Below are 27,806 nucleotides of genomic sequence, written 5' to 3'. Positions count from 1 at the left end.
TTAAGACTATAATACTAACTTTTTTGGTGGTAGAACTACGACACAAGATAATACATTTGATAAAATGTATAATCACATTATTTTGGTTGAATTATAAAAAATTCACTACTTACCCACATTTTCTCACTCACGTTGCTAACTCCTACACACGAACTTGTTGTCGTATAGTATATAGTGTCTCATTCAATAATGTAGTTACAATATATTTAGCTAAATCATTAATTTTTTTTTCATGTACACTTATGCAGATCATGCAATGTCCTATGTTGTTATTTATTATCGGTTGATTTAAATCATCTCTTTATAAACTTAATCTTATTAGTCTACCCTTCTAATTTTTCAAGCGGATAACTACGATCTGATTAACCCCATTCAACAGATGATGCTATTCCAGCCCAGCGGTAACCAACCCAACTTTGTGATCACCAGTTCACAAGTTCGAGTCTGGGGCGTGTCACAAAATTTTGTTCTTTTATCAATTTGAACATATATTGTAAAGAATAATATAACAGATTAAAAGAAATTTTGTAATTAAGGTTTTAAACATATTTTCTTTTAAAAAATCACTAAATTCGTCTAAATATGTAAATTAATCTTTTTTATATTTTTCTCACGTTTCATTAATTAACAATTTTATTAAAATTAGGTTCTTAAAAAAATGAAAGAATCAAATTTTGGTTTACTACCTATACACAAGAGTTATATATGTGGAAAAATATTTTGTGGTAGAACTATAGCCTAAGATACCATATTTGAATGCTTGTATAATTACATTATATTTGTTGAACACTAACAAATAGTTTAACTTGGTTAATCTGTCGAATGCAATCATCTGATGGTCAACCAAGTTAACTATAGAAATTAGAAAAAAATTAAAAAATTGAGACTATAATACTAACTTTTTGTGATAGAACTACGACACAAGATAACACATTTGATAACATGTATAATTACATTGTGTGGTTGAATTATAACAACAGATTCACTACTTACCCATATTATTCACTTACGTAGCTAACTTCTACACACAGACTTATTGTTGTATAGTAGCTAATGTCTCATACGATAATGTAGTTATAATAATCATTAATTTTTTTCATATATACTTGTGTAAATTATCCAATGTCATATGTTGTTGTATATTATGGATTGATTTAAACCATTTTTTATAAACTTAATCTTGTTAGTATGCCCCTCTTGTTATTCAAACGTATAAGTATAATTTGATTAATCTCACTTGAGCTATGAAACTATTCCGACCCAGCGGTAACTAGCCCAGCCTTGCGACTGCCTATTCACGAGTTCAAGTCTGGCCCATGTAAAATTCTTTTTTAAAAAATTTGAACATTCGTCATTAAAGGATAATATAACGGGTTAAATTAAAGTTTGTAATTAAAGTCTTAAATATATTTAATTTTAAAATCGCATAGATTCGTCTAAAAATGTGAAACTAATATATATATATATATATATATATCTTACATTTCATTAATTAACAATTGTATTAAATGTCGGTTCTTCCTTAGAAAATAGAAGAAATAGGTTCTGGTCCACTATCCATACATCCTAAAAAGAGTTATATATGTAGAAAATAATTTTGGGATAGAAATATAGCCTATGATAGTACGTTTGAATACATGTATAATTACATTGTGTTTGTTGAATGCTACCAAAAATTTAACTTGGTTAATTCGTCGAAAGCAATCATCTGATGATCAACCAAGTCAACTATAGGAATTAGAAAAAAATTAAAGAGTTAAGACTGTTATAATAATTTTTTGTGATAGAACTACGACACAAAATAATAAATTTAATAACATGTATATTCACTTGTTTCGGTTTAATTATAGCAACAAATTCACTACTTACTCACATTTACTCACTTGCGTAGCTAAAATCTACATACAAACTTGTTGTCATAATGTAGTTAATGTCTTGTTCGATAATGTAGTCACAATATATTTAACTAAATCATTAGTTATATATATATATATATATATATATATATATGTTATTGTATATTATCCATTGATTTAAACCTTTATCTTTAAAACTTAACATTATCTTATGTAAAGTGATCGTTCTCCTTTATGTAAACTGATTTATCACATTTGAATGTCAGTACTTAATAAAAATTCCACAAAAATTGTATTCTTAATTAATTTAATATGCATAAAAATAAAACATGCATAATTAAATAAAAAAATAATGAAATAATAAGTCTGGTAATATAAAAGAACATACTAATAAAATTGCGCGCGCGCACACACACACACACACATATATATATATATATATATATATATATATATATATATATATATATATATATATATATATATATATATATATATATATATATATATATTGTGTGCAAATCATCCAACGTCCTATGCTATTGTATATTATCGATTGATTTAAACCTTTATCTTTAAAACTTAACATTATCTTATGTAAAGTGATCTTTCTCCTCTATGTAAACTGATTTATCACATTTGAATGTCAGTACTTAATAAAAATTCCACAAAAATTGTATTCTTAATTAATTTAATATGCATTAAAAATAAAACACGCATAATTAATAAAAAAAAATAATGAAATAATAAGTCTGGTAACATAAAAAGAACATACTAATAAAATTGCACACACACACATATATATATATTAGATTATTAAAAGGTAGATAAGATAGTGTTGAATAAAAAAGCGAATTAAAATCGGTCATAGATCGATGTAATTTAAGGTTAAGAATAATACAATTTTAATATACTATTTTTAATTAAATTAATATTTATTTAATTCAATTAACATAATTCTTAATATAAGAAAAACAAAACTTCAAATATGAGATGGTAAATCATTCAGTATTTAAGTGTGTGTATTCATAATGCATGGCTGTATATTAAGGGAGTCAATTATTTACTTTGAAAGTATTGCATCATATATCATAATGCAAGAGGGCCAATTGCTTAAATTTAAAATATATGGAAACATGTATGCAAACACGTGAGTTATAAGTTGATTGCTTACTTTTAAAATGTACAAATGATGAGCATGTAAAATGCAGAAGAGTTAGTTTAATATATATATATATATATATATATATATATTTCATATTATAATAAATTAAATTATCATAATTTGAATTTGTAAATAAATGTAAACAACAAAAAATATTTTGATAGTAGTTCAATTTAAATTAATAAACCAAAAGTAAATTTTAAACATTTCATTAGAAATTCTTACAAGTAAGAATTTTTCAGTTGAATTTAATATTTATTCAAATTCAATTCATATAATTTAATCCTAAAGTTCTTGTAAATATAAATTTAATTTAGATGTCTAATGTATTGGGATGATAAAAATGTAACCATGCTAAGATAGTAATTATGACTCTTTGGGAGGGAAACTTATTGGAGGAAAAAAAGGAATATTTGGAGCCCAAAACTAATAAGGGCAATATAGACTTTTTAACTTTTCTGCCCATTTTTGCCCATATGATTCTGCCCTTTTATCATTACCCTTTTTATATAGCCATAATTTTAAGCTTTCAGTAAATTAAGCTTAATTAATTAGTATTCTAATACTTATTTAATATAGTTTCTTAGTTATGTAAAAACCTATTAATCTAAATAAGGGTAAATTTTAAAAAAAAATTAATACCTTCCTAGTTATATAAAAGTTCATTTATGTTAGACTTAATATAAAGCCATAAAAATCATCTAATATGGATCGGAGGGAGTAAAACAATTAACGAGCGACTGGGAGTGGCCAAGTCGGGTTTGAAAGAGCACCATGGCAGTTCCTAAACTTCATAAAAAGTTCTATAAAGTTAATTCCACTCCCACTTCATATGTGGATATATTTACCCACTACGAGGGTGTCTAAACTTTTACTCCCTCCATCTCGTATTAGTTGTCAACGTTACTCCCTCCGGATAAAAAAAAGAGTCCACCTAGTCATTTGCACACCCTTTAAAAAACTACTCACTCTAAGAAAAAATATATAAATTGACTAAACTACCCCAAATTAAATAGGCATTGAAATTTGACATATAACACTTAGGAGCAAATCTAAAAAGATAAGGTTAATTGTTTCTTGATTTAATAAGTGAACACTTTTTTTACCTAAGAATAAAAATGCTAAGTGAACATTTTTTTTTTATTCGGAGGGAGTACTATATATCCGTCTCAAAGTACTTGTCCATTTAAAAAATCAAGATAGAGTTAATTACATTTTTCGTATTTTGTCCTTAACATTAATTACTTTTTAAAGTAATCAATATTGATTAGAGTGCAATTTATTGGAGAGAGAGATAAGGGTAATGTTGTAAAAATACACATTTATTTATGATTTCTTAAAGAGCGTGTAAAGAAAAAAATGGACAAGTAATATGAGACGGAGCGAGTATCTAGTCCAAGTAGTAGTTAACATGAGGGGAATAGGGAATGATCCATTATGAGGCCAACGTTATTAAAACGGGTGATAATTACAATCTGAGTTGTGATTTTTTATTACTGGACTGTCCTCCTAAAGAAGAGTATATCACGTATAAGTAACAATAATAACAATAAAAGATAAACGTTTAAGTTACAATTTACAAATTTTATCGCAGGCATGTAATAGGTTAGCATCTATTACATTATGGCAATTGAATTATATTCCAGTAAGGTGCAAAACTTGGAAAAATCAATGTATATTAGCATGATACAAGATGTTATTTCATTTTCATGGTAAGAAGCAAAACAAATTGCATGATTCACAAAATATCTCCTTGGGAACACTCCCTAAAGAAGTTTTTGTTCTTCAAGGAAATCTCATTTGCTGATGACTTTATAGTACGTTAATTTGTACCGCAAAAAATAACCCATAGAGCATACAGGTAAAAAAAATTGATGGCCATAGAGAATTTGAAAAGAGGGGAAAAAAAGAATAGTGTTAAATACTCTCTGTTTCAATTTATATGAACTTATTACTATTTGGAGAGTCTTCGAGACTGTTCTTTGACCACATTTTTTTTGTATTTTTTCTAAATTATTTGAATTATAAATTATCATGATTTATAATACTTTTTATGCAGTATCCAAATATATAAATTTAATTTTTAAAATTTAAAAAATCTATGTTAAAATTTAAGGTCAAAGTTATAAAGTTTAACCCTCTTATTTTAAAAAGGTTCACATAAATTGAAACGGATGGAAATATATAAACATAAGAGAGCCAATAATTCTAGCAGCAAAATTATCTAGAATTGTGACACATTTGCCAAAAAGAAAATCTTGAAAAACTCTCAGAAGTTCCAAAGTGAAGAGAGCCCATCATAGTTCTCTTCTGCAGGGTCGATATTGGGCAACGGTGGTATAAAAAAGTCACCAGCGAGATCATCAAATCCCGAAAACATCCCAAAATCGCACTCGTTATTGACATTTTCTAAAGAGGAAAACAAATCAACAAATTCAGAATCAAGGCTCATTTCACCATCTGTTTGGACTAAAGCATCGGAAACAAAATTAGATGGCGACTCTACGTCCAACAATTCAGAAGACGAACAAGACAAAGAAGAAAGATCCGAATTATCTATGTGACCCGAAATGCTTTCCAGGGGCTCCGGATCCGAGTTGGCAAACCGGGCAGCCGCCGCCTGTATTTGGGCAGCACTCATTGACCTTGCGTCAGCAATTTCCGGGGGATTATTCGGGAAATTGAACTTTGCAATGTCACCGCGCAAGCAAAATTGCGCGGCGTCAAATGCCCGGGCAGCTTTTTCTGCTGTATCATAAGAACCCAACCATATTCTTTCTCTACTGTTGGGTAGTCTAACTTCAGAAACCCATTTTCCCCACTTTCTCTTGCGCACTCCTTTGCACTTTATTGACGAAGAAGAAGAAGATGATGAAGATACACATAAAGAAGATGATAATAAATCAGAAGATTTAGTGGGTTTCACCATATTTAATATTTCAAGAAAATTTGATGGGGTTTATTGATTTGGTTGCATATACAGTATAATAGAATGTGTTTGCAAGAAGATGATGATAATAGAATTAGTATTTGCGGCTCTTACATATGTTTGTGGAGTGAGTGCAGAAAATTGTGGGTCAAAAGAACGTGTTTAGGTAACGCGGTAATGTATTCGAGTGAGACATTGAAGCACGTGTGTGTATTCAAATACCCTCGCGGGTGAATTAAGATGTGTCGTGGAAGATGGCACGTTACTTTTGTGCAGACACGTATTGAAATTTTTTGACATGTCACTTTTTGGGTCCTACCTGTCCCCTCTGCTTCGTCTGCTTGGGAACGTCCACGTCAGGTTTGAGGGGGTGATGAATTTGTGGGTCCCAATTTTATATAGCCATAATTGGCCAATATTTAGGGGTAATGAGCCCTCCTACGTCCTAAGAGAGGACCAACAACTTCATCAACTTATTAAACTGATTAATATGCTTGTTTAAAACGTTTTTCTTAGATTCCCGATCGGTGTATGAAATTTGTATTGGGATTTGACTAAATATGAATTTGTATCGTCTTTTCAGTTTCTCATTCGGTGTACAGTATCTGTATTGGGGTCCGACTAAATCTGAATTCGTATCGGGAATTTTACATTAGGGGGTAAAATGCTTCCTAACAAAGGCGATCTATACCCAGGGGCAGCGGCTGAGCCAGGATTTTTACTAAGGGGGTCAAAAATATAAAGAAGTAAACACACGAAGAAGTCAATGGGATTCAACATCTACAATATATAAATAAAAAGTAATTTTAACCTTATATATACAGTGTAATTTTTTGCCGAAGAGGGTTCGAATGATTTTTTTGGTGAACAAAATTTATTATTAATCTCCAAGAACCAACATTACTGTGTACGGTAAAACTGGATCAACTTGTGTCCAGTGGGACCGGAGTAAAAGATAAAGCCGTCCATAATGAGAACAAAGGAGAGTAAGGTCATAACCATCAGCAAGGACAAAAATCGAGGGGTCGGGAGTACATTCAACTCTGTTTCAATACCGAAGGTATTCTACTGAGCACGGAAAACCCGAGCCTAAAGAGCACACTCAATATTGGTTCGGATAATCAGTTATGGAGCAGGCCACGCGTCATCTGACCGTTCCGCCACTTGCGCTGACAACTGTACGGGTGTCAGACCGTACGGATGCAACCTTATCCATTTTAGGGTTTTTCTAGAAGGGTTTTTTCTACACGGTACTAGGGCCCATTTGCTGTTAGCTATAAATAGAAGGCTACCCTTTCCTTTTTGTGGTCAGCTTTTTCATTATTCAACATATTGTAATCAGAAAAGTGGCAGAGGAATTTTCATAAGTGTTTTGGCTCGGTTAAAAGGAGCGTCTTCTAGACCGGATCAGTTCACAGAATTTGTCAACTTGTCTTCTTTAGTTTCCATTACTATTATTTGCTAATATATCACTAACTATTCGTTGCTATCTTATATTATAAATCAAATCTAACCACATATCCTATCAACCACTTACAAATTTAATTGGTATCCACTATTTGAGGGTAAACAGTTTGGCGCCCACCGTGGGGCATAGGATAATAGTGGTGGTTTAATTTGCTACTTCCGTTTTTCACTTCTTGTTTGAAAGTTTGCAGATTTGCAGAAAATACTATGTTCGAAATGGCAAACAACGGTCATTCTGAGCATGTGAACAACAACGAGATAGTTGTTGAAAACAAAAACAACAGTGGGTTACGGAACCCGCTTGCTGATCCAGCCAACCCAAATGCTGTCAACTCAAGAGAAGGCCTTAACCAACATAATATCGTCAATCAGGAGAATGCCGCCCTTCCGGCCACAGATCCTTTGAATAGCAATAACTCAATTACTTTACCTCATACGCAAGCCCAGAAAACATCGGATATACCGGATGAGATTAACTTACATTTAATATTTGAAATGTTGCAGGAACAAGGAATTGCTATAGCTCAGCTCCAGAACAAAGACAACAAAGCAGTATCAGCAAAGCTAAAAGGAGCTACCGAACCAAGGCGAGACAAAGCACGGATAGTCGAGACCAACGGATCCGGGGTTGGTTCATCTACCGAGGTTTTGAAGATGCTCGAAACTTTGGCAAAGGGTTGATTCCACGGAGAAAAGGGTGAAAACATACAACTCTCGGGTGGATCAGATCCTAGGGGCACCTCCGATCTTAAAAGGACCGGATTCAAAGAGATACATTCAAAGGACTTTCCCTCCGAGTGCTGTCCCGAAGCTAATCCTGAAGAGGTTCAAGATGCCGGACATTCCGAAGTATGATGGGACGACAGATCCGCAAGAGCATGCAACCTCGTACACTTGTGCCATAAAGGGCAACGATGTCGAAGAGGATGAAATAGAGTCAGTATTGCTGAAAAAAATTGGTAAAACATTATCCAAAGGGGCATTGACTTGGTACGACCACTTGCCCGAGCATTCCATCACTTTTTTTGAGATGCTCATAAATATGTTTATAAAAGCCTATGCTGGAGCCAAGAAGGTACATGCAAGAAAGGTGGACATCTTTAGAATCACCCAAAGAGATAATGAGCTACTACGAGAACTCATGAATCAGTTCCAAAGGGAGCGGATGGAACTTTCTCCGGTCCCGGAAGAATGGGCGGCTCAAGCCTTTACTAAAGGACTCAATCCCCGAAGTTCAACTGCCTCGTTTAAATTAAAGGAAAACTTATTAGAATACGAGCCAGTAACTTGGGCTGATGTCCACAACAGGTAGGAATCCAAGATTCGAGTAGAGGATGATCTCCTTGAACTTCCTCCCGGTCCCATAAGTGGAAGTCAGAACTCTGAGAGGTCAAGGAAGCATTATGAACCGGAGACAAAGCTATCAGGGATAAATACCCGCCGTATTCTCAATCGGAGAAATCCAGTAAAAAGCGGCCCCAGTCATCTTTCAAGTAGGAGTGATAAGCGAGATGATCATGGCTCAAATAGTCGTGGGTTGCTATTTAGAGGCGATGCCGGTAGCTCCGCCAACAATGGTGACGTTCCGAGATTATCAGAATACAACTTCAACATTAATACCACAAATCTTCTCTCGGCTATCGGCCGTATCACAGATGCCAAATGACCGAGGCCATTAAGATCTGATCCGACCCAAAGAGACCTGAGCGTGATGTGTGAATATCATGGAACCCATGGCCATAGAACTGAAGACTGCCGCTAGTTAAGGGAGGAGGTGGCTCGGTTGTTAAAAAACGGTCACCTTCATGAATTTCTGAGTGAGCGAGCCAAAAGCCACTATAAAGGAAGGGAAAATCACAAACAGGTCGAGCCCGTGGAACCACAGCATGTGATCAATATGATAATCGGAGGAATGGATATACCACGAGGATCGATGATGAAAAGAACAAAGGTTTCGATTGTACGGGAAAAGCGGAATAGGGACTATGTGCCTGAGGGATCCATTTCCTTCAACGACGGGGGTGCGGAAGGAATCATTCAACCACGCAATGAAGCGTTGGTAATTTCTATTCTTATTTTTAAATCTCAAGTTAAATGTATTTTGATTGACCTAGGTAATTTAGCCAACATTATCTGATGGGGAGTGGTAGAATAACTGAGGTTGCTGGATCAAATTGTTCCAGTGGCTCGGGTGCTCAGCAGATTCAATATGGTAAGTGAAACTACTAAGGGAGAAATTTCTTTATCGGTCAACATAGACGGGACTATTCAGAAGACTGTGTTCTATGTTATCGAGGGAGAGATGAAGTATAATGCTTTGCTCGGCAGACCGTGGGTTCATAGCATAAGGGTGGTACCACCGACATTACATCAAATGTTGAAATTCCCAACTCCGGAAGGGATAAAGACGGTCCGTGGTGAACAACTCGCAGCAAGGGAAATGTTGGTAAGCTAATGGCGATTGTTTTGCGTGGTCCTATACAGACATGACAGGTGTGCCACCGGAGGTGACGATGCATAAACTCAGCCTCGATAAAAAATTCACTCCGGTCAAACAGAAAAGAAGACCGATGGCTGAGTCAAAACATGCCTTCGTCAAAGATAAGGTAACAAAGCTTTTAAAAATAGGTTCTATCCGGGAAGTTAAATACCCGGACTGGTTAGCTAATGTCGTCGTTGTGCCGAAGAAAGGTAACAAATATAGAATGTGTGTTGACTATAAAGATCTAAACAAAGCATGCCCGAAGGATTCGTTGCCTATGCCACACATTGATTGAATGATCAATGCGATGGCCGGGCATGAGACGTTAAGTTTTCTCGATGCCTACTCCGGGTATAACCAGATTCGGATGCACCCATAGGATCAAGAGAAAACTTCTTTTATAACCTGATATGGGACTTATTGCTACAATGTCATGCCGTTCGGATTAATAAATACTGGAGCTACTTATCAACGCCTAGTTAACTGAATGTTCAAAGAACATATAGGTAAAATAATGGAGGTTTACATTGATGACATGTTAGTCGAGTCCCTAGAAACAGAGGACCATTTAAAATATTTGCAGGATACCTTCGATGTACTTCGCAAATACAACATGAAGCTGAACTCGGAGAAGTGTGCCTTCCGGGTCAAATCTGGCAAGTTTTTAGGCTTCATGGTATCAAACCGGGGTATTGAAATTAACCCGGACAAAATCAAAGCCATTGAGGACCTCAAAGTAGTGAACAACGTGAAGGCAGTGCAAAGGTTGACCGGGAGGATAACTACTCTGAGCCGGTTCATCTCGAGGTCATCGGACAAAAGTTACTGTTTCTTCTCTCTGCTAAGGAAGAAGAATGACTTCGTATGGACACCGGAATGTCAAGAAGCCCTGGTAGGTTTGAAGCGGTACTTATCGAGCCCACCATTGTTGCACACACCGAAGAAAGACGAACAATTGTACCTGTACCTAGTGGTATCCAAGGTTGCGATAAGTGGCGTTTTGGTCAGAGAAGAAGAATGTGCGCAATTCCATATCTATTATGTAAGTAGGACACTAGGAGATGCGGAGACCCGTTATCGGCACCTCGAAAAGTTAGCTTTGTCACTGGTAAGTGCCTCAAGAAAGCTAAAGCCTTATTTTCAATGCCACCCCATATGTGTAGTAACTACTTACTCGTTAAAGAATGTCATGCATAAGCCGAAACTATCGAGTAGGTTGACCAAATAGGTAGTAGAAATTAGCGGTTATAATATCGAGTATAAGCCTAGAATGGCTATTAAATCTCAAATCTTAGCCGATTTCGTCGCAGACTTTACCCCCGTCATGATTCCCGAGGTAGAGAAAGAGCTTTTGTTAACTTCGGGAAAAGTCTCGGGTATCTGACCCTATATACGGACGGGGCATCAAACCAAAAGGGGTCCAGACTGGGTATCGTTCTTAAAGCCCCTGCAGGTGATGTTATTAGACAATCAATCAGAACCATGAAATTAACTAACAATGAAGTCGAGTATGAGGCTATGATTGCAGGTTTAGAATTGGCTCGGAGTTTGGGGGCCGAAGTTATCAAAGCTAAGTGCGACTCCCTTCTGGTCGTGAACCAAGTCAATGGTGTCTTCGAGGTCAAGGATGAACGAATGCAAAGATACTTGGAAAAAACTCAAGTAATATTGCATCAGTTTAAAGAATGGACCATGTAACATGTACCGAGGGAACAAAACAATGAGGCAGACGTATTAGCCAACTTGGGCTCATTGGTTGAAGCGGAGGAGTTCAATTCTGGCGCGGTTGTCCAATTAATAAACTCAGCAATGGAAAATGGTCATGCCAAGATAAATGCAATGGGTTTGACATGGGATTGGTGCAACAAATACATTTGTTACTTGCGTGATGGAAAACTCTGAACCAACCCAAAAGAATGGAGGTTTTTTTGAACTAAAGTGACCCGATTCTGCCTGGTTGACGACCAATTATATTGCCGATCTTTCTACGGACCTTTGACTAAGTGCTTAGGGCCCAGAGAAACGGACTATGCAATGAGGGAAGTCTACGAAGGAACCTGCGAAAATCACTCCGATGCCGAAGCCTTGGTCCGGAAGATTATCAGAGCTGGGTATTACTGGAACCGAATGGAAGCGGACTCAAAAAGCTTTGTTCCTAGATGTGATGGGTGCCAAAGGCATGCGCCGATGATACACCAGCCAGGAGAGCTACTGCACCCGGTCCTGTTCCCTTGACCGTTTATGAAATGGGGAATGGATATCGTCGGTCCTTTACCATGGGCCCCAGGTAAGGCTTATTTTATCTTATTTATGACTTATTACTTTTTAAAATGAGTTGAAGCACAGGCTTTTGAGAAAGTTAGAGAGAAGAAGGTTATAAACTTCATATGAGACCATATAGTTTGTCGGTTCGGCATCCCAGCCGAGGTAACTTGTGATAACGGTCGACAGTTCGTTGTCAGTAAAGTTAATAAGTTCCTCGAAGGGTTGAAGGTCAAAATGATTATGTTAACTACGTATCACCAAAGTGCGAATGGACAGGCGAAATCAACGAATAAAACCATAATCCAAAATCTAAGGAAACGATTGGAGTCGTCAAAACACAAACGGAAGAAAATGTTACCGGAGGTATTATGGGCTTACAGAACGACATCAAAATCAAGTACGGGAGAAACGCCGTTTTCCCTGGTCTACGGTGCCGAGGTTTTAATCCCCGTAGAAGTTGGTGAACCAAGTCTGAGGTTCCGGTATGCAACAAATGAGTCAAATGAAAAGGTATGGCCGTAAAGCTTGACTTAACAGACAAACTACGCGAGAATGCACTGGTCTGTTTAGCAGCCCAAAAGCAGCTAATGGGAAGATACTATAATTGAAGGACAAACCTTCGACATTTCCAAGTTGGGGACTTAGTGCTTCGGAAGATTACCCTGCACACTAAGAATCTGGATGATGGAAAGTTAGGGCCGAACTGGGAAGGACCGTATAAGGTAACTGGAATAACCGGCAAAGGATCGTATCAGTTGGAAACTGGAGATGGCCAATAGCTGCACAACAATTGGAACGTGGCACACTTAAAGAAATACTATTGCTAAGGTATGACCCGTTAACTCTTTTAATTATTCCAAAAATTCTCATCTATCTTTTTTGCAGTGTCATATCAGAATAAATTCCGAAGGTGTTAGAATTAGGTCTGAAAACACGTGTTGCACTCTTTTCCTTAGCCCGGTTTTATCACGAAGTGGGTTTTCCGGCAAGGTTTTTAACGAGGCAACAAGTACAACGTGTTATCTTAAGAAGACGAGGCTAAGTGCCTATAAGCTCGAAAGACCAGCTAAGTACTGGGGACTGGATAGTTGGCAGCATCATTTTTAAGTAGTGTTTCCCTGTTCATACTTCACGGACAAACACTAGGGGACCACCGTACCCTCACCAAGACCGAAGAAAAGTTCATCGATGCAAAAAAAGAAACGAAGTCAAGCGTCGATTTTTTTTTTATTTTTGTAGTTACCCGAACCTTTTGTATTAGGTTTCAATGTAAGGGTCAAACGATCGAACGAATCGTGCCCAGATAGTGTTGCTACGACAAAGGCAGAAGAGATCAGATGAAATCCTTGGTTTTGTATGAGATAAACAATTGAGATATGAAGAGAAATACTTTTTGAAAGTGTGTTTTAAATGCGCTCTTTTATTAACATAACCCTCGACTGGGGCACAAAGGTTATAGTTAACCGAGCCCAATTCACTAAACTCAAATAATCGAAAGAAGGTCAAATAATTAAAGACCTCGACTTAAATTCCCAAGGTGATTTGGAGACGTCTGAATTCACAAAGCATAAAAAGGCCCCGCGGGCAAGCCATCTATTAGTCTTCGGTCAATACGAAACCGAACGAAATAAAGCCCACAACCAATGAGTTAAGATTGACTCGATTTTCTATGAAAAACAATTAAAAGAGTTAGGGTCGAACCTTAGCCATTCTTTACGAAGCAAACAACAATGCAAAGTAATATCATAAAGTGTGCCCGACCCAAAGATCAAAGAAAATGCTGATAAAAGGAAATATGAATTTCATATATAGCCTAACACACATAGCTTAACAGGTCGAGGCTTTACACTTGTGATTTTCAAAGTTGAAAAGCAAAAAACAAAAACAAAAAGTTCCTACAAGCCCTATCTCACTCCGTCTGAGAAGAACCCGAGTCCTTAGAACCGGACTCTTCAGGGTCTTCTTTGGAGATATCCTCTAGCGCTTTCTTTGCCCGGTCCTCGATCATTTTTACATCGACTATACGCACAGGAATATTTTCAAGACCCTGTTAGACCGACTCAAGTGTACTTCTCTGAGACCTCTACTTTTTATGTTCTACTAAAAGGGTAGAACGAGCCTCGGCAGCCTCGACCTCTTTGTAAGCTTCCTCCAGGCCAACTTGAGCTTTCTTTAGTTTTTCTTCCAATTCGGACTTCATATCACTCAAAATAACCCAAACTTCGTTGGAAGATGCCAGCTCGACCTGAAGAGCATCATTGGCTAGAATGGCAGCCTCGAGCTGTTCTTTGAGCTCGTCATTCGATGGGGCTCGTGTCTCGGCTTTTTCTTCGATTATCTTTAACTTGTCTTTTTCTGCGGCTCTCTCAGCTTCAAGCTGCCTGAATCTCTCCTCCGTTTTCACATCCTCACCTTTAACGAAATCGAGCCCTTCCCTTAATTAGGCGATGGTAGCTTCAGACTCACCAAGTTTGGTGGCAAAGTCGGCATTCTCTCGGCTGCGATTTTCGTTATTTGCATCCAGGACATTGTTCTTTTCCGCTACGTTATCGAGTTCGGATTTTAACCGAAGATTCTCCCTTTTTGATGCATCGAGCTCGAATTGGAGAGTCAAGGGTGCAGTGACCCGGCTCAGTTCGTCCTCTTTTTGCTGAAAGAGAAGTTTGAACTTCTCCATTTCGAGGCCTTGAGCATCTAGCTGGGCCCGTAAGTCATCGATCAATTGGTGGACTAGGAAGAAGCCTTCATTCACAAGCACGACACTCTACAAAAATGAAATAAACGGACATAAGGAATTGAGAAACGATGAAAGTACTATAAACAAGGTACGTAAGAATGCTTACCCGATTGTCGGCATGCATACCCTCGTTCATAAGACACTACCGCGAGAGCCCCTCTATTTTCTTCTTGTCCAAATCTGAAATGAGAGGTCTTAAATAACTGGCAACCCCCACGGGGAAAGATAAAAAACTGAAGTCCTCAGGGACAGTGACCATGGTCGACCTCGTCCTCCTCGGCCCGGGAAAATATCGACAGGTCCAGGTCGCAAACCTAACTCAGTGGACCGGCTGGCAGTCCTTGTTGCTCAAGGAATACGAAAGTAGCCGAGCCCCGCAGTTTCCGCCGTTGCAGGAGGGGTATTGGAATGCATATTATCAAGATTCTCCTGTTCCGAAGAAGGAGCAGGAGGAGAAGTTGGGGTTCCATCAGCCGTTGACGGTATCTTGGCCGTAGGAGCTGGTTCGTGGCTTGGAGGCAGGTCGGTAGCTGTTGCTGTTTTGACTCCTCGAGCTGTTTCAACCCTTTGAGCCATCTCGACCCCTAAAGTTGGGCCGGCCCTTCTAGGATTTTTTAACAGGGCTACCACCTCGGGTGATGTCACACCCTAACCTTGTTAGGGTGTGATGGGCACCCGACCCCATATTCGGAGTCGAGCGAACCCTCAGACTCTGATTACATACATACTCGTTTCAGATTTTCAAATCAAATCACATGAAACATATAGTAAGACTTTCAGAAACTTTCTTTCTATTGTTCACAAATCAAACAAAATCTGTAGACATACGGAATCTGTAACATATCACAAAATATCACATCGGTTGATGAAGCCGCTTACAAACTGATGTTCTGTACCCACGACTCTGTCTGCAAAGTCTCTAACACAAATCAGAAATCACAACTTATACACGCTCTGACTCGGCAACACTCCGGAAGAAAGTGGAGCTCGCCAATCCCGCTGACACACCTCCTAGCAAAGTCTTCTGCTCATCTGAGTGTACCTGCGTGGCATGAAACGCAGCCCCCGAAGAAGAGGGGGTCAGTACGGAATATGTACTGAGTATGTAAGGCATGGGATAAAATAAACAGAATCACAAGAGAAACAAATAGTACAAAAGATTAGTACAGTAGTAAGTGCGATATGCAAATTAATAGAAACAACTTACTGGAAACACAGACCATGCATGCCAAGAACGGTATCCAGTCCCTTGCGGGACTCGGGGAAAAACGTGACGCCGCCCTGCCTTCGGCGCCACTCACATCTAACTCCAGAAGTTTTACTTCGTAATCTCCGTCACAAATCATAATATCATATCATAATAACATATCATATGTGGTTCGGCAAACCATAACACATCATAACACCAAAACACATCTAACTTCAGAATACATATATGGCACCCGGCCCTCAACGGAGAACCCGGCGAACCATCCGCACGATACATACCGGCCCGGGACTCGGCGAAGGAAATCATAACATATGCACGAGCAGAGTAGTGAGAAACTAAATGCACATAAATCAAGACTCGATGGAATAATCGAACGTGCCATCAGAATATTCGTGGCAGATTACTCATAACAGAATACTTATATCAAAATACTTATATCAGAATACTTATGTCAGAATACTCATATCAGAATATGTATATCAGAATACTTATATCAAAATACTTGTATCAGAATACGTATATCAGAATACTTATATCAGAATACTTATATCAGAATTCTTGTATCCGAATACTTGTATCAGAATACTTATATTAGAATACTTATATCAGAATTCTTGTATCCGAATACTTGTATCAGAATACTTATGTCATTACTCAATCGTATAACAGGTCGATTATATCAGACAGACTTATATTAGAAGTGAATCAGAATCACAGGCAGACTCAGGAACATATTAATTAGAACTCCAGAAATCATAGAGACATCAAAAAGGGTGAGCACGAATCATGAACCAACTCGGAATCACAGAATAGAGTAGCCTCAAGATGTATACCATATCATACCTTATTTGGCTCTAGGACATGCCAAAAGAAAGAAAGGGTAAGCCTTACATACCTGTTCCACGACCAACTAGCTACGCTTATTTGTTCAACTTGTTGATCTACATTCAAGAAAATTGACATAATCATTAGATTCATCGACATATACTTGTCTTAATTTTTCAAATGAATCCACTTATAGTCTACCGAAATTTCGGCAGCATCTCCCCTGTAAATACACCATCCCCGAGATTCTAACTCGGCTCAAACGATCAACAACAATACCAACAATCATATTCCCGACTTCAACAATCAATACAATGTGCATTCTAACATAAGCAACCTTTGTCATGCAATCCAATGGCATTTCGTTTATATTCAATTCAATTCAACAACCCCAACCTTACAATTTTCCAACCACATCCTTTACCTCTAAATCCATGAGTTACATTCACAATCCACACACTACAATTTCATTCATACAAATATAAGAACCATACTATTATTACACCAACTCCTCCAATAATCACAAACGATTTCCATTTCGCTTTAAACCACTAAATCTTCATTTAACATCATAAAATCTATTACAACAACAATTAGAATACTAAGTAAAATTAGTTCATCATAGTTACACAACACTACCCGAAATCTCACAACACCACCCAAGACAACAACACACATTTTGTTTTTCCAAATTCATGAACTCCATCAACAATCTACATTAACCACTTTATCCATAACAACATGAGAATTCATGCTAGTGTCACATTAGCTTCCATAACAATATCACAACAATTACAACTTCATTTCAAGCCATTAAGTCCTCACTTTTATTATGGAATTCACAACAACAACAATCAAGTTACTAAATAAAAACAATTCATCTTTTCTACACCAACCATCTCATTCGGCCACACACACACACTACCTATTTTCATGAATTTCACCCATTTCCACATACTACAACACTCAACAACATGCATAGACCATCCATAACATATGAGAAAGGATTAAACCTTACCTTTTTCCTTCAACTTCTTCACTTGACCAAGGTGCGGAAACGATGAAACGGATGACTTACCGCCCCAAACAACTATACCACGTTGTAGAGGACCCTTGAATTAGTAGGAATACGTGAAGAAAATAATTTTTGGAACAAGATTTCAAAGACCTAATTTGACAAGGTCTTGGCCGAATGGCCCTTCAAGTTTTCTCCTTCTTCTTGTCTTTCTTCCTCTAAATTTTTCTAGAGTTTTTATGGAATTTATGACTAATATATCTTATATATATGCATATTTCACCCAAGTGGCCTCTCTCTTGAATGTCACATGGCCTCTCTCTTGAATTTTCTAGAGAATTTTTGTTTCATGAAATTTATTTATTTATTTTTCTTTCCCAATTCCAAATTTGCCCTCGGCCTTCCACAAAATTACCATGAGCCACTTTGTGAATTTCCCTTTTTACCCTTGGCCTTTCTCAATATTTCCACATTAGTAATATTCATAAATAATATTCACCAACAACTTGTTTACTAAAATAATTTTGGAAACGGTCCTGCCTTTAACTTCCCGCAATTGTCCCGGATTATCCGAACGTACGAAATACGGGCTATAACAGGTGAGGTATCATCTGTAATATCAATAAAATAAACTGACCTTAGTGGAATCGGGGCTTGGATGTATTCGGATATTGGAGGGAAAGGAACCTCAGCTTCCCCACCTGTGGTTGGGATCAGAACCTCCACCGAAGCTATCTCGTCCCCGATAGCTGTAGCAATGAAAGGTCCTGATGTGACACTTGCGATCAAAATATTGGCCTCGGGTTAATCCTTTAGGCCCCGAACATCATCCCTCGACCTTTTTTTTTTCCTGACCCTTGGTCGTGGTCTTTCTCCTTTTCTTTTTAGCCGCAGCAATAAGCCGAGCTGACCTTGACATGTCAAAATTGGAGCCTAGTGTTGCGGGCTCATCCGCTGGTACGGGTCGTGGGGTCACAGAACCTTTGCCCAAACCTAGGTGTCGGAAGATTAAATGGAGGCAATTGGATTGAAAAAGGGATGACTAGGATTAAAGAAAAGAGGAGGATACCGTGGTTCTGCGCTATCCATCGATCACGAGACAAGACTACCCATGTCCGATCTTCATGCAAGTGTTGGCTGATGATTTCTTCAATCCAATCGGCAAAGCCCGAAATCGCATTGGGAATCCAAGGTTCGGCTGTAATATTGGAAAAGTTAATTAAAAAAAAAAGAGAAAAGGGGGTGCTTGAAGATACGTGAAGGAGGCAAATCCAAGAAGATTACGTTTGTCATTCCATTTTTTAGGAAAAGGCATATATTCAGCCAGTATAATATCCGCGGTCCTAACCCGGACAAAACGCTCGTGCCAGTCTCGATCCCTATTCTCATCAACGCTGGAAAGAATGGGATTTTTTCCTCGTTGGATAGTTTTATCACATCCCCACGGAAGACCCTTGGGCAATATAACTGAATGAAATGAGCCAACGTAAAATCGATTTTGGCATTATTAGCCAAAAGACGAATGCAAGCCACGATCCTCCAGATATTTGGACCAATCTAGGCACGGCATACGTTATACGTTCGACACATTTCAAGAATGGCCGGATCAATCGGAGGGTTGAGCTTGAGAGTAAATGGATACATATAAATATATAGAAATCCTTCTTTGAAATCGGTGACCGATTCGTCATCACCGGAAGCAAAAATTTGTACGGGGCGGTTGTCCCAACCACACTCGGTTTGAACTCGATGAAGACGCTCTTCTTCGATCGACGAGGGGTAAAGTCTCACATCATAACCCCAATTGGAAGTCTGTACGACTTTTTCGACGACGAATTAGTGGTTAAAATTGGGCTTCGAGGGTATTAGGTCTTTGGCCGTCGGTTCGAAAGGTACTTGTGTTTTGTCCCGGGGATTGGCAATGGGCTCGACAGTCGGAGAAGAAACCAATGCCACGTTCTGGGAAGTAGAGTCGGTATTTATTGTCATTTTGATTTTAAACGATCAAAATATGAAGATATGAAGATTAAATATGAAGATTCAAGTTGAAGGTATGAAGATTTGAAGGCCAGAAATATGAAAATATGAAGATTTGGTGATAAATAAATGGAGTTAGCAGAAATTCAAGAAGATTTGTTGGAAAATGAAGAAGGTTTTGGGATCCCGAATGAATTTCCTTAACAACTTCTCGAAAATGTGAAGATTTTGAAGCAAAGAAAGCAAAGAGCAGAACTAAATGAGTGGTGAAAGTGAAAAGTGAAAAGTAAAGAAGTGACTGTAACTCCCTTATATAGGCAAACATCTACGATGGTTACCGCAACCGTCCAACCAAGAGAGGACACGTGTTCGGAATTTAATAAGACGTGAATTGAAGAGACGTGACCCTGAGGCAGTTATCGAAGCTGGCCAACTGAAAGGCGACACGTGTCCAAAGTCAGAAGGACGTGATATGAAGAGACGTTTCATTTCCCGCTTATTTTCGAAGTAAAAGTAAACTTACTGGGGAAGCCACCGGGACAGTTTTTCCACTTCCCGTCACTTCGGTGAAACTTTGATCCGGAAAGTGTGGGGACTATCTGTATACAGTAAAAATCAAATCAACTTGTGTCCGATGAGACCAAAGCAAAAGATAAAGCCATCCATAATGAGATCAAAGAAGAGTGAGGTCATAACCACCGGCAGGGACGGAAACTGAGGGGTCGAGAGTACATTCAACTCTGTTTCAACACCAAAGGTATTCTACTGAGCACGAAAAACCCGAGCCTAAAGAGCACACTCAATATTGGTTCGGATAATCAGTTATGGAGCAGACCACGCGTCATCTGACCGTTCCGCCACTTGCGCTGACAACTGTATGGGTGTCAGACCGTACATATGCAGCCTTATCCATTTTAGGATTTTTCTTGAAGGGCTTTTTCTACATGGTACTAGGGTCCATCTGCTGTTAGCTATAAAAAAGGGCTACCCCTTCCTTTTTGTGGTCAGCTTTTTCATTATTCAATATATTGTAATCAGAAAAGTGGCAGAGGAATTTTCATAAGTGTTTTGGCTCAGTTAAAGGGAGCGTCTTCTAGATCGAACCAGTTCGCAGAATTTGTCAACTTGTCTTCTTTAGTTTCCATTACTATTATTTGCTAATATATGACTAACTATTCGTTACTATCTTATATTATAAATCAAATCTAACCACATATCCTATCAACCACTTATAAATTTAATTGTTATCCACTATTTGGGGGTAAACAATTACAATGTACCAGCCAAGAGAAGAAACAAAACTGCTATTCTATGTTATATAAAGACGGTCCAACCCTATACAAGTGTAATATCCAATCTTTGCATTTGTGGCTCTTTTTCTGTTCAAAAAAGCATCTTTTCTGAGTTTGCGGTCCTTCTTAACTTGGTTATAGCAGCAGAGGTCGAGGGAGTTTGAAATCCCATAATGCTGAGTTCCTGGCCTTCCATATCTTATATACCAGTGCTGCCAGTGCTCCCATAACCAGTTCCCTACATCCTCAGCCTATGGTGGTTCTATCCAGTCTCCTCCATATTCCTTTGAAGTCTAGTATTTGTATTCCTCTGCCCAAACAGTGTAACAACTGCAACAAGCATGTTTTTGAGAAGCTACACTCAAAGAACAAATGCTCTATAGTCTCCTTTTCATCTCCACAGATCAAACACTTATCATCTTGACTAATACCCAGCTTGTACAGTCCATCTTTTGTCAACAGTCTCCCATGCATAGCAAGCCAACTAATGAAGTTGTGTTTTGGTATTATCCCTTTGTTCCAGATCCATCTGCTCCATACCCATTGTTCTTGTTCCCCCATGCTCCATTTATAGCCACGACCTATTGTATATTTGTCACTTGGTGTGAGCCACCCGTTCTGAACATATCCAAGGGCAATTTTATCTCTTATGAGACACACCTTCTTCTGATACCAGCAACAATCTGGAGGGCGCACATATTGCCACCAGTTGGCCTTGTCCCTTACTGGATCCGCCCCTGCCAAGGGGGATTCAAATCCGAAACCTCTAATTACGATGAAGGAGTACCTACCACCCTACCTTAATCCTTGTTGGTGCTTGTTTAAAAACTTTACTTGCAAATAATGTTAAAAATTTATTTCAAGTTGAAAGAATGATTTGAACTTTAAATTTCAATTCATTATATATTGACTCAACTTCTGTTTGTTTAACAACTGTACATTCACTAATAATTATTTGCAATTCAACGTTTGCTCCACAAGAATAGAAGATATTTCAGTTTCAAATATTTTTGTGTTTCAGTTTAAAACAATATATTGAATATGAAATTACGGTATGAACATATATTTCGACTTCAAATAATTTTTCCACACTTTTATTCACAAGCTTATATATAACTTTCCCAAGTTCTACTCCAAATTGTTTTTTCAGCTTTAACAAAATTTTGTCCAAAAGCTTGAAATTTTCTAGAAATATGAACTGAAAGAAACTTTCTTTTTCTTTTTCTGAATAAATAATCTGGAAGCTTGTTTTGCTAGTGTGTTAAAGCTTGTGAACCATTGAACAATATAGATAAGTTTTATCAATCCTTCAAGACTTGTGAACAATTTAACAAGATAGGTAGAATGAAGATATCACAAAATTTTGCAGTGATACAAAATTTGTGAACAATTGAACAACACAAGAAAATTTTGTCAATCAGGCAAAACTTAGAACCAAGTAGTACAAGTTATTATGTCAAACCCATTTTAACTTGTGAACAAGGCACCTGACAAAACTTTGACAGCTTTGTTTACCCCGAATTTAGATAATCAATTAAATTTGTGAGTGAGGTATAGGATATGTGGTTGTGCCTTAAATCTATTTGATAGAAAAGGGAAATATATAAATATGCTATGGAGAAGCAACTCATAATCAGAGGTTGTTATAGATTTATATGTCTACTAATATGAGTATCACTTGATTGAATAACTTTAAGAGATGAACACAATAAATTTGGACCGAAAATCAGATATTTGGGAGAAAGAGAGAGAGTTTATATATTTTTTGCTATTACAAGAGTTCTTTATATGAAGGAGCCAACCCCTCAAAAGTGGGCAATGACCCTTATTTATAGTGTTGCTTCATGGGCTTCATACAATATGAGAAAACTAAAAAATAAAGAAAAACTCTGCAGTGGATTAGGTTGAGTTAGGTTGGCCGTACGGTCTGACACCCGTACGATTGGCAGTTGAACATGGCAGGACGTTATCGACGCGTGGCAACCGCGCAACGGATCTCCCGGACCAACGACCACGATCAAACGGACTAACGGCCTTGATCAGGCGGACTAACGACCTTGATCAAACGGAGGAACGGCCACGATCAACTCGGCTATGGAAAAACCGGACCAAATAATGTCCTTCCCTTTCTTCCTTCGGTCTCTAATCTTACCGTTTTAACACATATCCGGTTTTTACCGTATACAAGTTTGTACTAAAGTTAGGCTTTGCTCGACATAATTTGTGAACAACAACGTTTGCTAATCTATCAAGATAAGTTATACCCCAAGACTATTTTTTCAAGAAAATTCTTAAATTAGGGAAAATTTAAACAAACAGTATGGAAATAGATACTCAAAATCTTCCAATTCAAAGTGATTAATTGGACCAATGAATTCAAAAAACCAAATTGTTCAATAAAATTTGCAATGTCAACCTAAAAATGAAGTCCAATAGGGAAATACAAATGAAGTCAAAAAAGCATCTTGGACGTCAAAGACACTCGTGCTGTAGATTGTCCCCAGTCTCCTAGAGGACTCGTAGAGAAAAGAGCACTTACGGCTAGACTGTTTGTGTTCCTACGCGTTCGGACTTCTATGTAATCGCTGTAGTATTTAATTTTCCCTTTCAGATAATTACGTGTAGATATTGCTGCCCTATATAACCTTTTTACTTTGGGTTAACTTCTTTAATTTATTTACGGTGCAAAAGAAAATTTACATTGTCAGATAATTTATACTCCCTCCGTCTCAATTAATATGACATTTTTCATTTTCCTAAAATCAATTTGATTAAATTTGAAGCTAAATTGAATTAGATCAACTTAATATTATAAAATTAAAATCAAGATATTCAAAAACTATACAAAATAATATAACTTACATGATGAAAAATATATTTTAAAATATTGATAAAATTTTATATCGTTTGAATCTCGAAATGCGAAAAGTGCGACATAAATTGAGACAGAAAAAGTAATTCATAAAACTAGTAACCTGTAAATTAACATACGTAATTTTTTTGGTTAATGTTTGTTAAATTATACTGATTGAGTAACAATTAATTTACACCTTCAGCAAATATAGTCAGATCTATCTATAACAAAATCCTTATATCATAACACCTCATTATAACAACTAATTTTTTCTCGGAACCAATTTTTTACGTTATATTTTTCCTCTCTATGACAGATTTTTACCTATGATAGCAACAACCGTCTTTATTATAGTACACTCTTTGTAATACCCCTCTATAACAGTTATCTTCTTGTTTGGTTATATAATAAACTAACAATCTTTGTAAAAATAAATCTTTAAGATTACCTATAATAGGTCTAGAAATTTTGATACTTTAATACACTATTTATGACAAAGAATAATATATGAATATATATTTTCATTATAAACGTTTTTTTCTTCTTTATACAAAGTGTGATTAAGCGTATGATTTGGGATTAATGTTCGTACATCCATAGCAGCATTTAAATAATTTTGTTATTTTTTATAACATTAAAAAATTCAAACTTAGATTTTATGCATCTTTTTTGCTTACAACAGCCAAATACTCCCTCCGTTTTAATTTATGTGAACCCGTTTGACTAGGCACGATATTTAAGAAAGAGTGAAGACTTTTAAAACTTGTGGTTCAAAATAAGTCTTGAATTTTTGTGTGGCTTTAAATCATTTCATAAATTGAATTTGTTTCCAAATTAGGAAAGAGGTCATTCATTATGACACGGACTAAAAAGGAAATAGGTTCACATAAATTAAAACAGAGAGAGTATTATTTAATTGTCAAATGTTGTTATAGGTGTATAACAACAAATCAACAATGGTTATAGCAGCCAAAATTTTTCGAGCTTTACAATGCTGTTATAGAGAGGTTTGACTGTATTTTTAAGTCTGGAGCGATCAAGTATGTCTTCCTATTTATGTGAGTCCGTTTCTTATTTATTCCCTTCTTTCATTCCTTTTGTTCTGCTGTTGTCTTACAACTATGAAACAATAGAGTGGAAATGTTACGATACAGCCGCCAGTCTTTTGGCAGCATTAGGAACACTTTAAACTCGTTTTTTTTTAGCGGTAAAAATTTGGAAAACTGTAATTGCATGCATTAGTCATTAGTTTAAGCATGCACATTGGCGGGAGAGTATACATGCACACTATTAAAAAATTATTAATTTTTCACTGAAATATTTTGGAAAAATGTTTAGTGGCTATTCCTATTAAATGTCGGTTGGAAAAACCTAAATAGCAATGTTTTTACATGGAAAAATTAGAAAGTTTTTCAGTGTTCTAATAGAAACCCCGTTTTTCACCATGTGTTTTCCCAGTGAACTGGTTAGGTAGAGAAAATCTCTATTTCTAGTAGTGACAATAGCAAGAAGCCTAACATAGAATGACATACGGGAATTATTTCCTGCTAGCCGTATAGAACTTTATGACATTAATTTATTTGCTTTACCTATTCGTTTGGCATGTTTGCACTTTTCACAAATTTCAATTCGGCACCAACTTATGAATATCTATTTCATTTTACAATATTCAAGTTTTCACAAATAGAGGTAACTGCACACCCTTTAATCTTCTCCTTCCCCTCCTTATTCTTATATATATATATATATGAGGTGCATACACTGTATAACTTGTGTATATACTGTACATGAATCCACATCTCTCTCTCTCTCTCACTCTCACTCTTGCTATTTCTCAGATTTTTTCCTTTCTGGATTTTTTAAAGTGTAGTTGGTGGAAAATTGGAGTGAAATTAATGAATTTTGCTTTCATTTACGTCCCCACACTCCACTATATTGAACCAGCATAAGAACAATCATGGGGAAAGTTTAGACAAGTATTCTATTTTTAAAATTCACCAAATTGTTTGTTTTGTTGGACACTGTTGGACACCATTTCCGGTTGAGGTGATTAAGTTTGAAGAATGAAGAAGAAAAGGAAATTGTCAAAATGAAGAGGCAGATGGGTTATATTTGCAAAGAATACAAAAGGAACAGAAATGTTATATAAAAAGGAATAATTACTTGGCATAGCTACCTTTAAGAGGTAATTATTGATAATAATTACCTTTTAATCTATTTATATTTAGTAGCTACAGTGATTTTGTAAAATATGATTCATAGCTACACAAAAATACATCAAGCGGCCGTGGCTGGAGTGGTTATTGGGTGTGGGCTCTGCCTCTGCCTGCCCAGGTTCGAACCCAGCCAGCCACATTATTTTTCTTACATATTTTTCCTAGCTTTTTCTCCTTGTATTTGAGTGTATCTGAGTGTCTTTCGTAATATGTATTTGACTCATATTGTATCCCATATGTATTTAAATACATACAACGAAAACGGCCTAATGCAGCTACATTCAAATACACGCGAATACACACAACTATTATTGAAAAAACAGCTACGAATGATAATATTGAAAAAGGTAGCTACGAATGGTAAGAAGCTATAATAAGGTAGTTATTCCTGTAAGTTTTCCTCATATATATATATATATATATATATATATATATATATATATATATATATATATATATATATATATATATATATATTTTTTACGAGGATCCACAGGGGTGTCTAGGACCTGGCCCACTGCGGGTTGCCCTCCATGACATGGCATGCTTGGCATACTTGGATATTGTATGTGAAAGGGTGCTTAGCCAGTTCGCACACGCTGCAGCGCTTCGAACCCGCGACCTTGCAGTCACTTTTACACTCCCCTGAGGGAATCGCCTCTTACCAGTTGAGCTGTCCTAGACACCCCTGTGGATCCTCGCAAAAAAGGCGTCTTTTTTGCGAGGATCCACAAGGGTGTCTAGGACCTGGCCCACTGCGGGTTGCCCTCCATGACATGGCATGCTTGGCATACTTGGATATTGTATGTGAAAGGGTGCTTAGCCAGTTCGCACACGCTGCAGCGCTTCGAACCCGCGACCTTGCAGTCACTTTTACACTCCCCTGAGGGAATCGCCTCTTACCAGTTGAGCTGTGTATAGTTGGGCCCTTCCCCCTTTTCCTTTTAAATTCGCTCGAGCCCAGTCCATTATTGAACTTGACATGGCCAGCCTTCCGTATATTCAACGAAGAAGTGCCAAACACACCTCATTCTTTTCTACGGCCTTAGGGTTGGAGATACCCTAGCCACCACTACACTTTCCTCTCTTTCTCTCTCTTTCCCTCTCTCTCTCTCTCTCTCTCTCTCTCTCTCTCTCTTTCCTGCGTCACCTTGCCAAGAATGGCAAAAATGCAGGTGTACGATTGTTTTTTTCAGGACTGGCTTAGCTGGTTGAGGCAAGCATTTAATGCTAGTCTCCTCTCTCCACCTTTGTTCAACCAAACAAGGTATAGTAGCACCTTTTACTTTGTTTTTCTGCATTTCTACGGTCAAATAGATTGATTTCTTAATTGAATTTGTTTGTATATGATTTTGAATGCTCAAATTTGATTGGTTGTGGGGTTCAAGATGAATCCCTTGCGAATTTCACAAGTCCCACATCAAAAATTAGGGCAAAGGTCTTTAGATTTGGGGTTCTATATAAAGAACCCCATATCTCACCGTTTCAACACGAATTCACTGAAATACACACAGAA

The 27,806-nt window shown here is 37.1% G+C and overlaps 1 protein-coding gene across 1 annotated transcript; it reads right to left on the bottom strand.

The window, feature by feature from the left end:
- Positions 1 to 5,184: 5,184 nt before the first annotated feature.
- On the bottom strand, positions 5,185 to 6,114 carry LOC132642498 (ethylene-responsive transcription factor ERF017-like). Its single transcript, XM_060359660.1, has one exon. The coding sequence runs from the start codon at positions 5,948 to 5,950 to the stop codon at positions 5,291 to 5,293; it is 660 nt and encodes a 219-aa protein (XP_060215643.1). The 5' UTR covers positions 5,951 to 6,114; the 3' UTR covers positions 5,185 to 5,290.
- Between the last annotated feature and the right edge of the window lie 21,692 nt (positions 6,115 to 27,806).

Source organism: Lycium barbarum, chromosome 5 (genome assembly GCF_019175385.1).
Source record: "Lycium barbarum isolate Lr01 chromosome 5, ASM1917538v2, whole genome shotgun sequence".
Classification (NCBI taxonomy): domain Eukaryota; kingdom Viridiplantae; phylum Streptophyta; class Magnoliopsida; order Solanales; family Solanaceae; genus Lycium; species Lycium barbarum.
The sequence above is the reverse complement of the archived record's forward strand: the minus strand, read 5'-3'. Positions and strand labels throughout refer to the sequence as shown.

Excerpts from the sequence above, each read along its gene's own strand:
- LOC132642498 (XM_060359660.1), bottom strand. The coding sequence starts at position 5,950 with ATGGTGAAACCCACTAAATCTTCTGATTTATTATCATCTTCTTTATGT.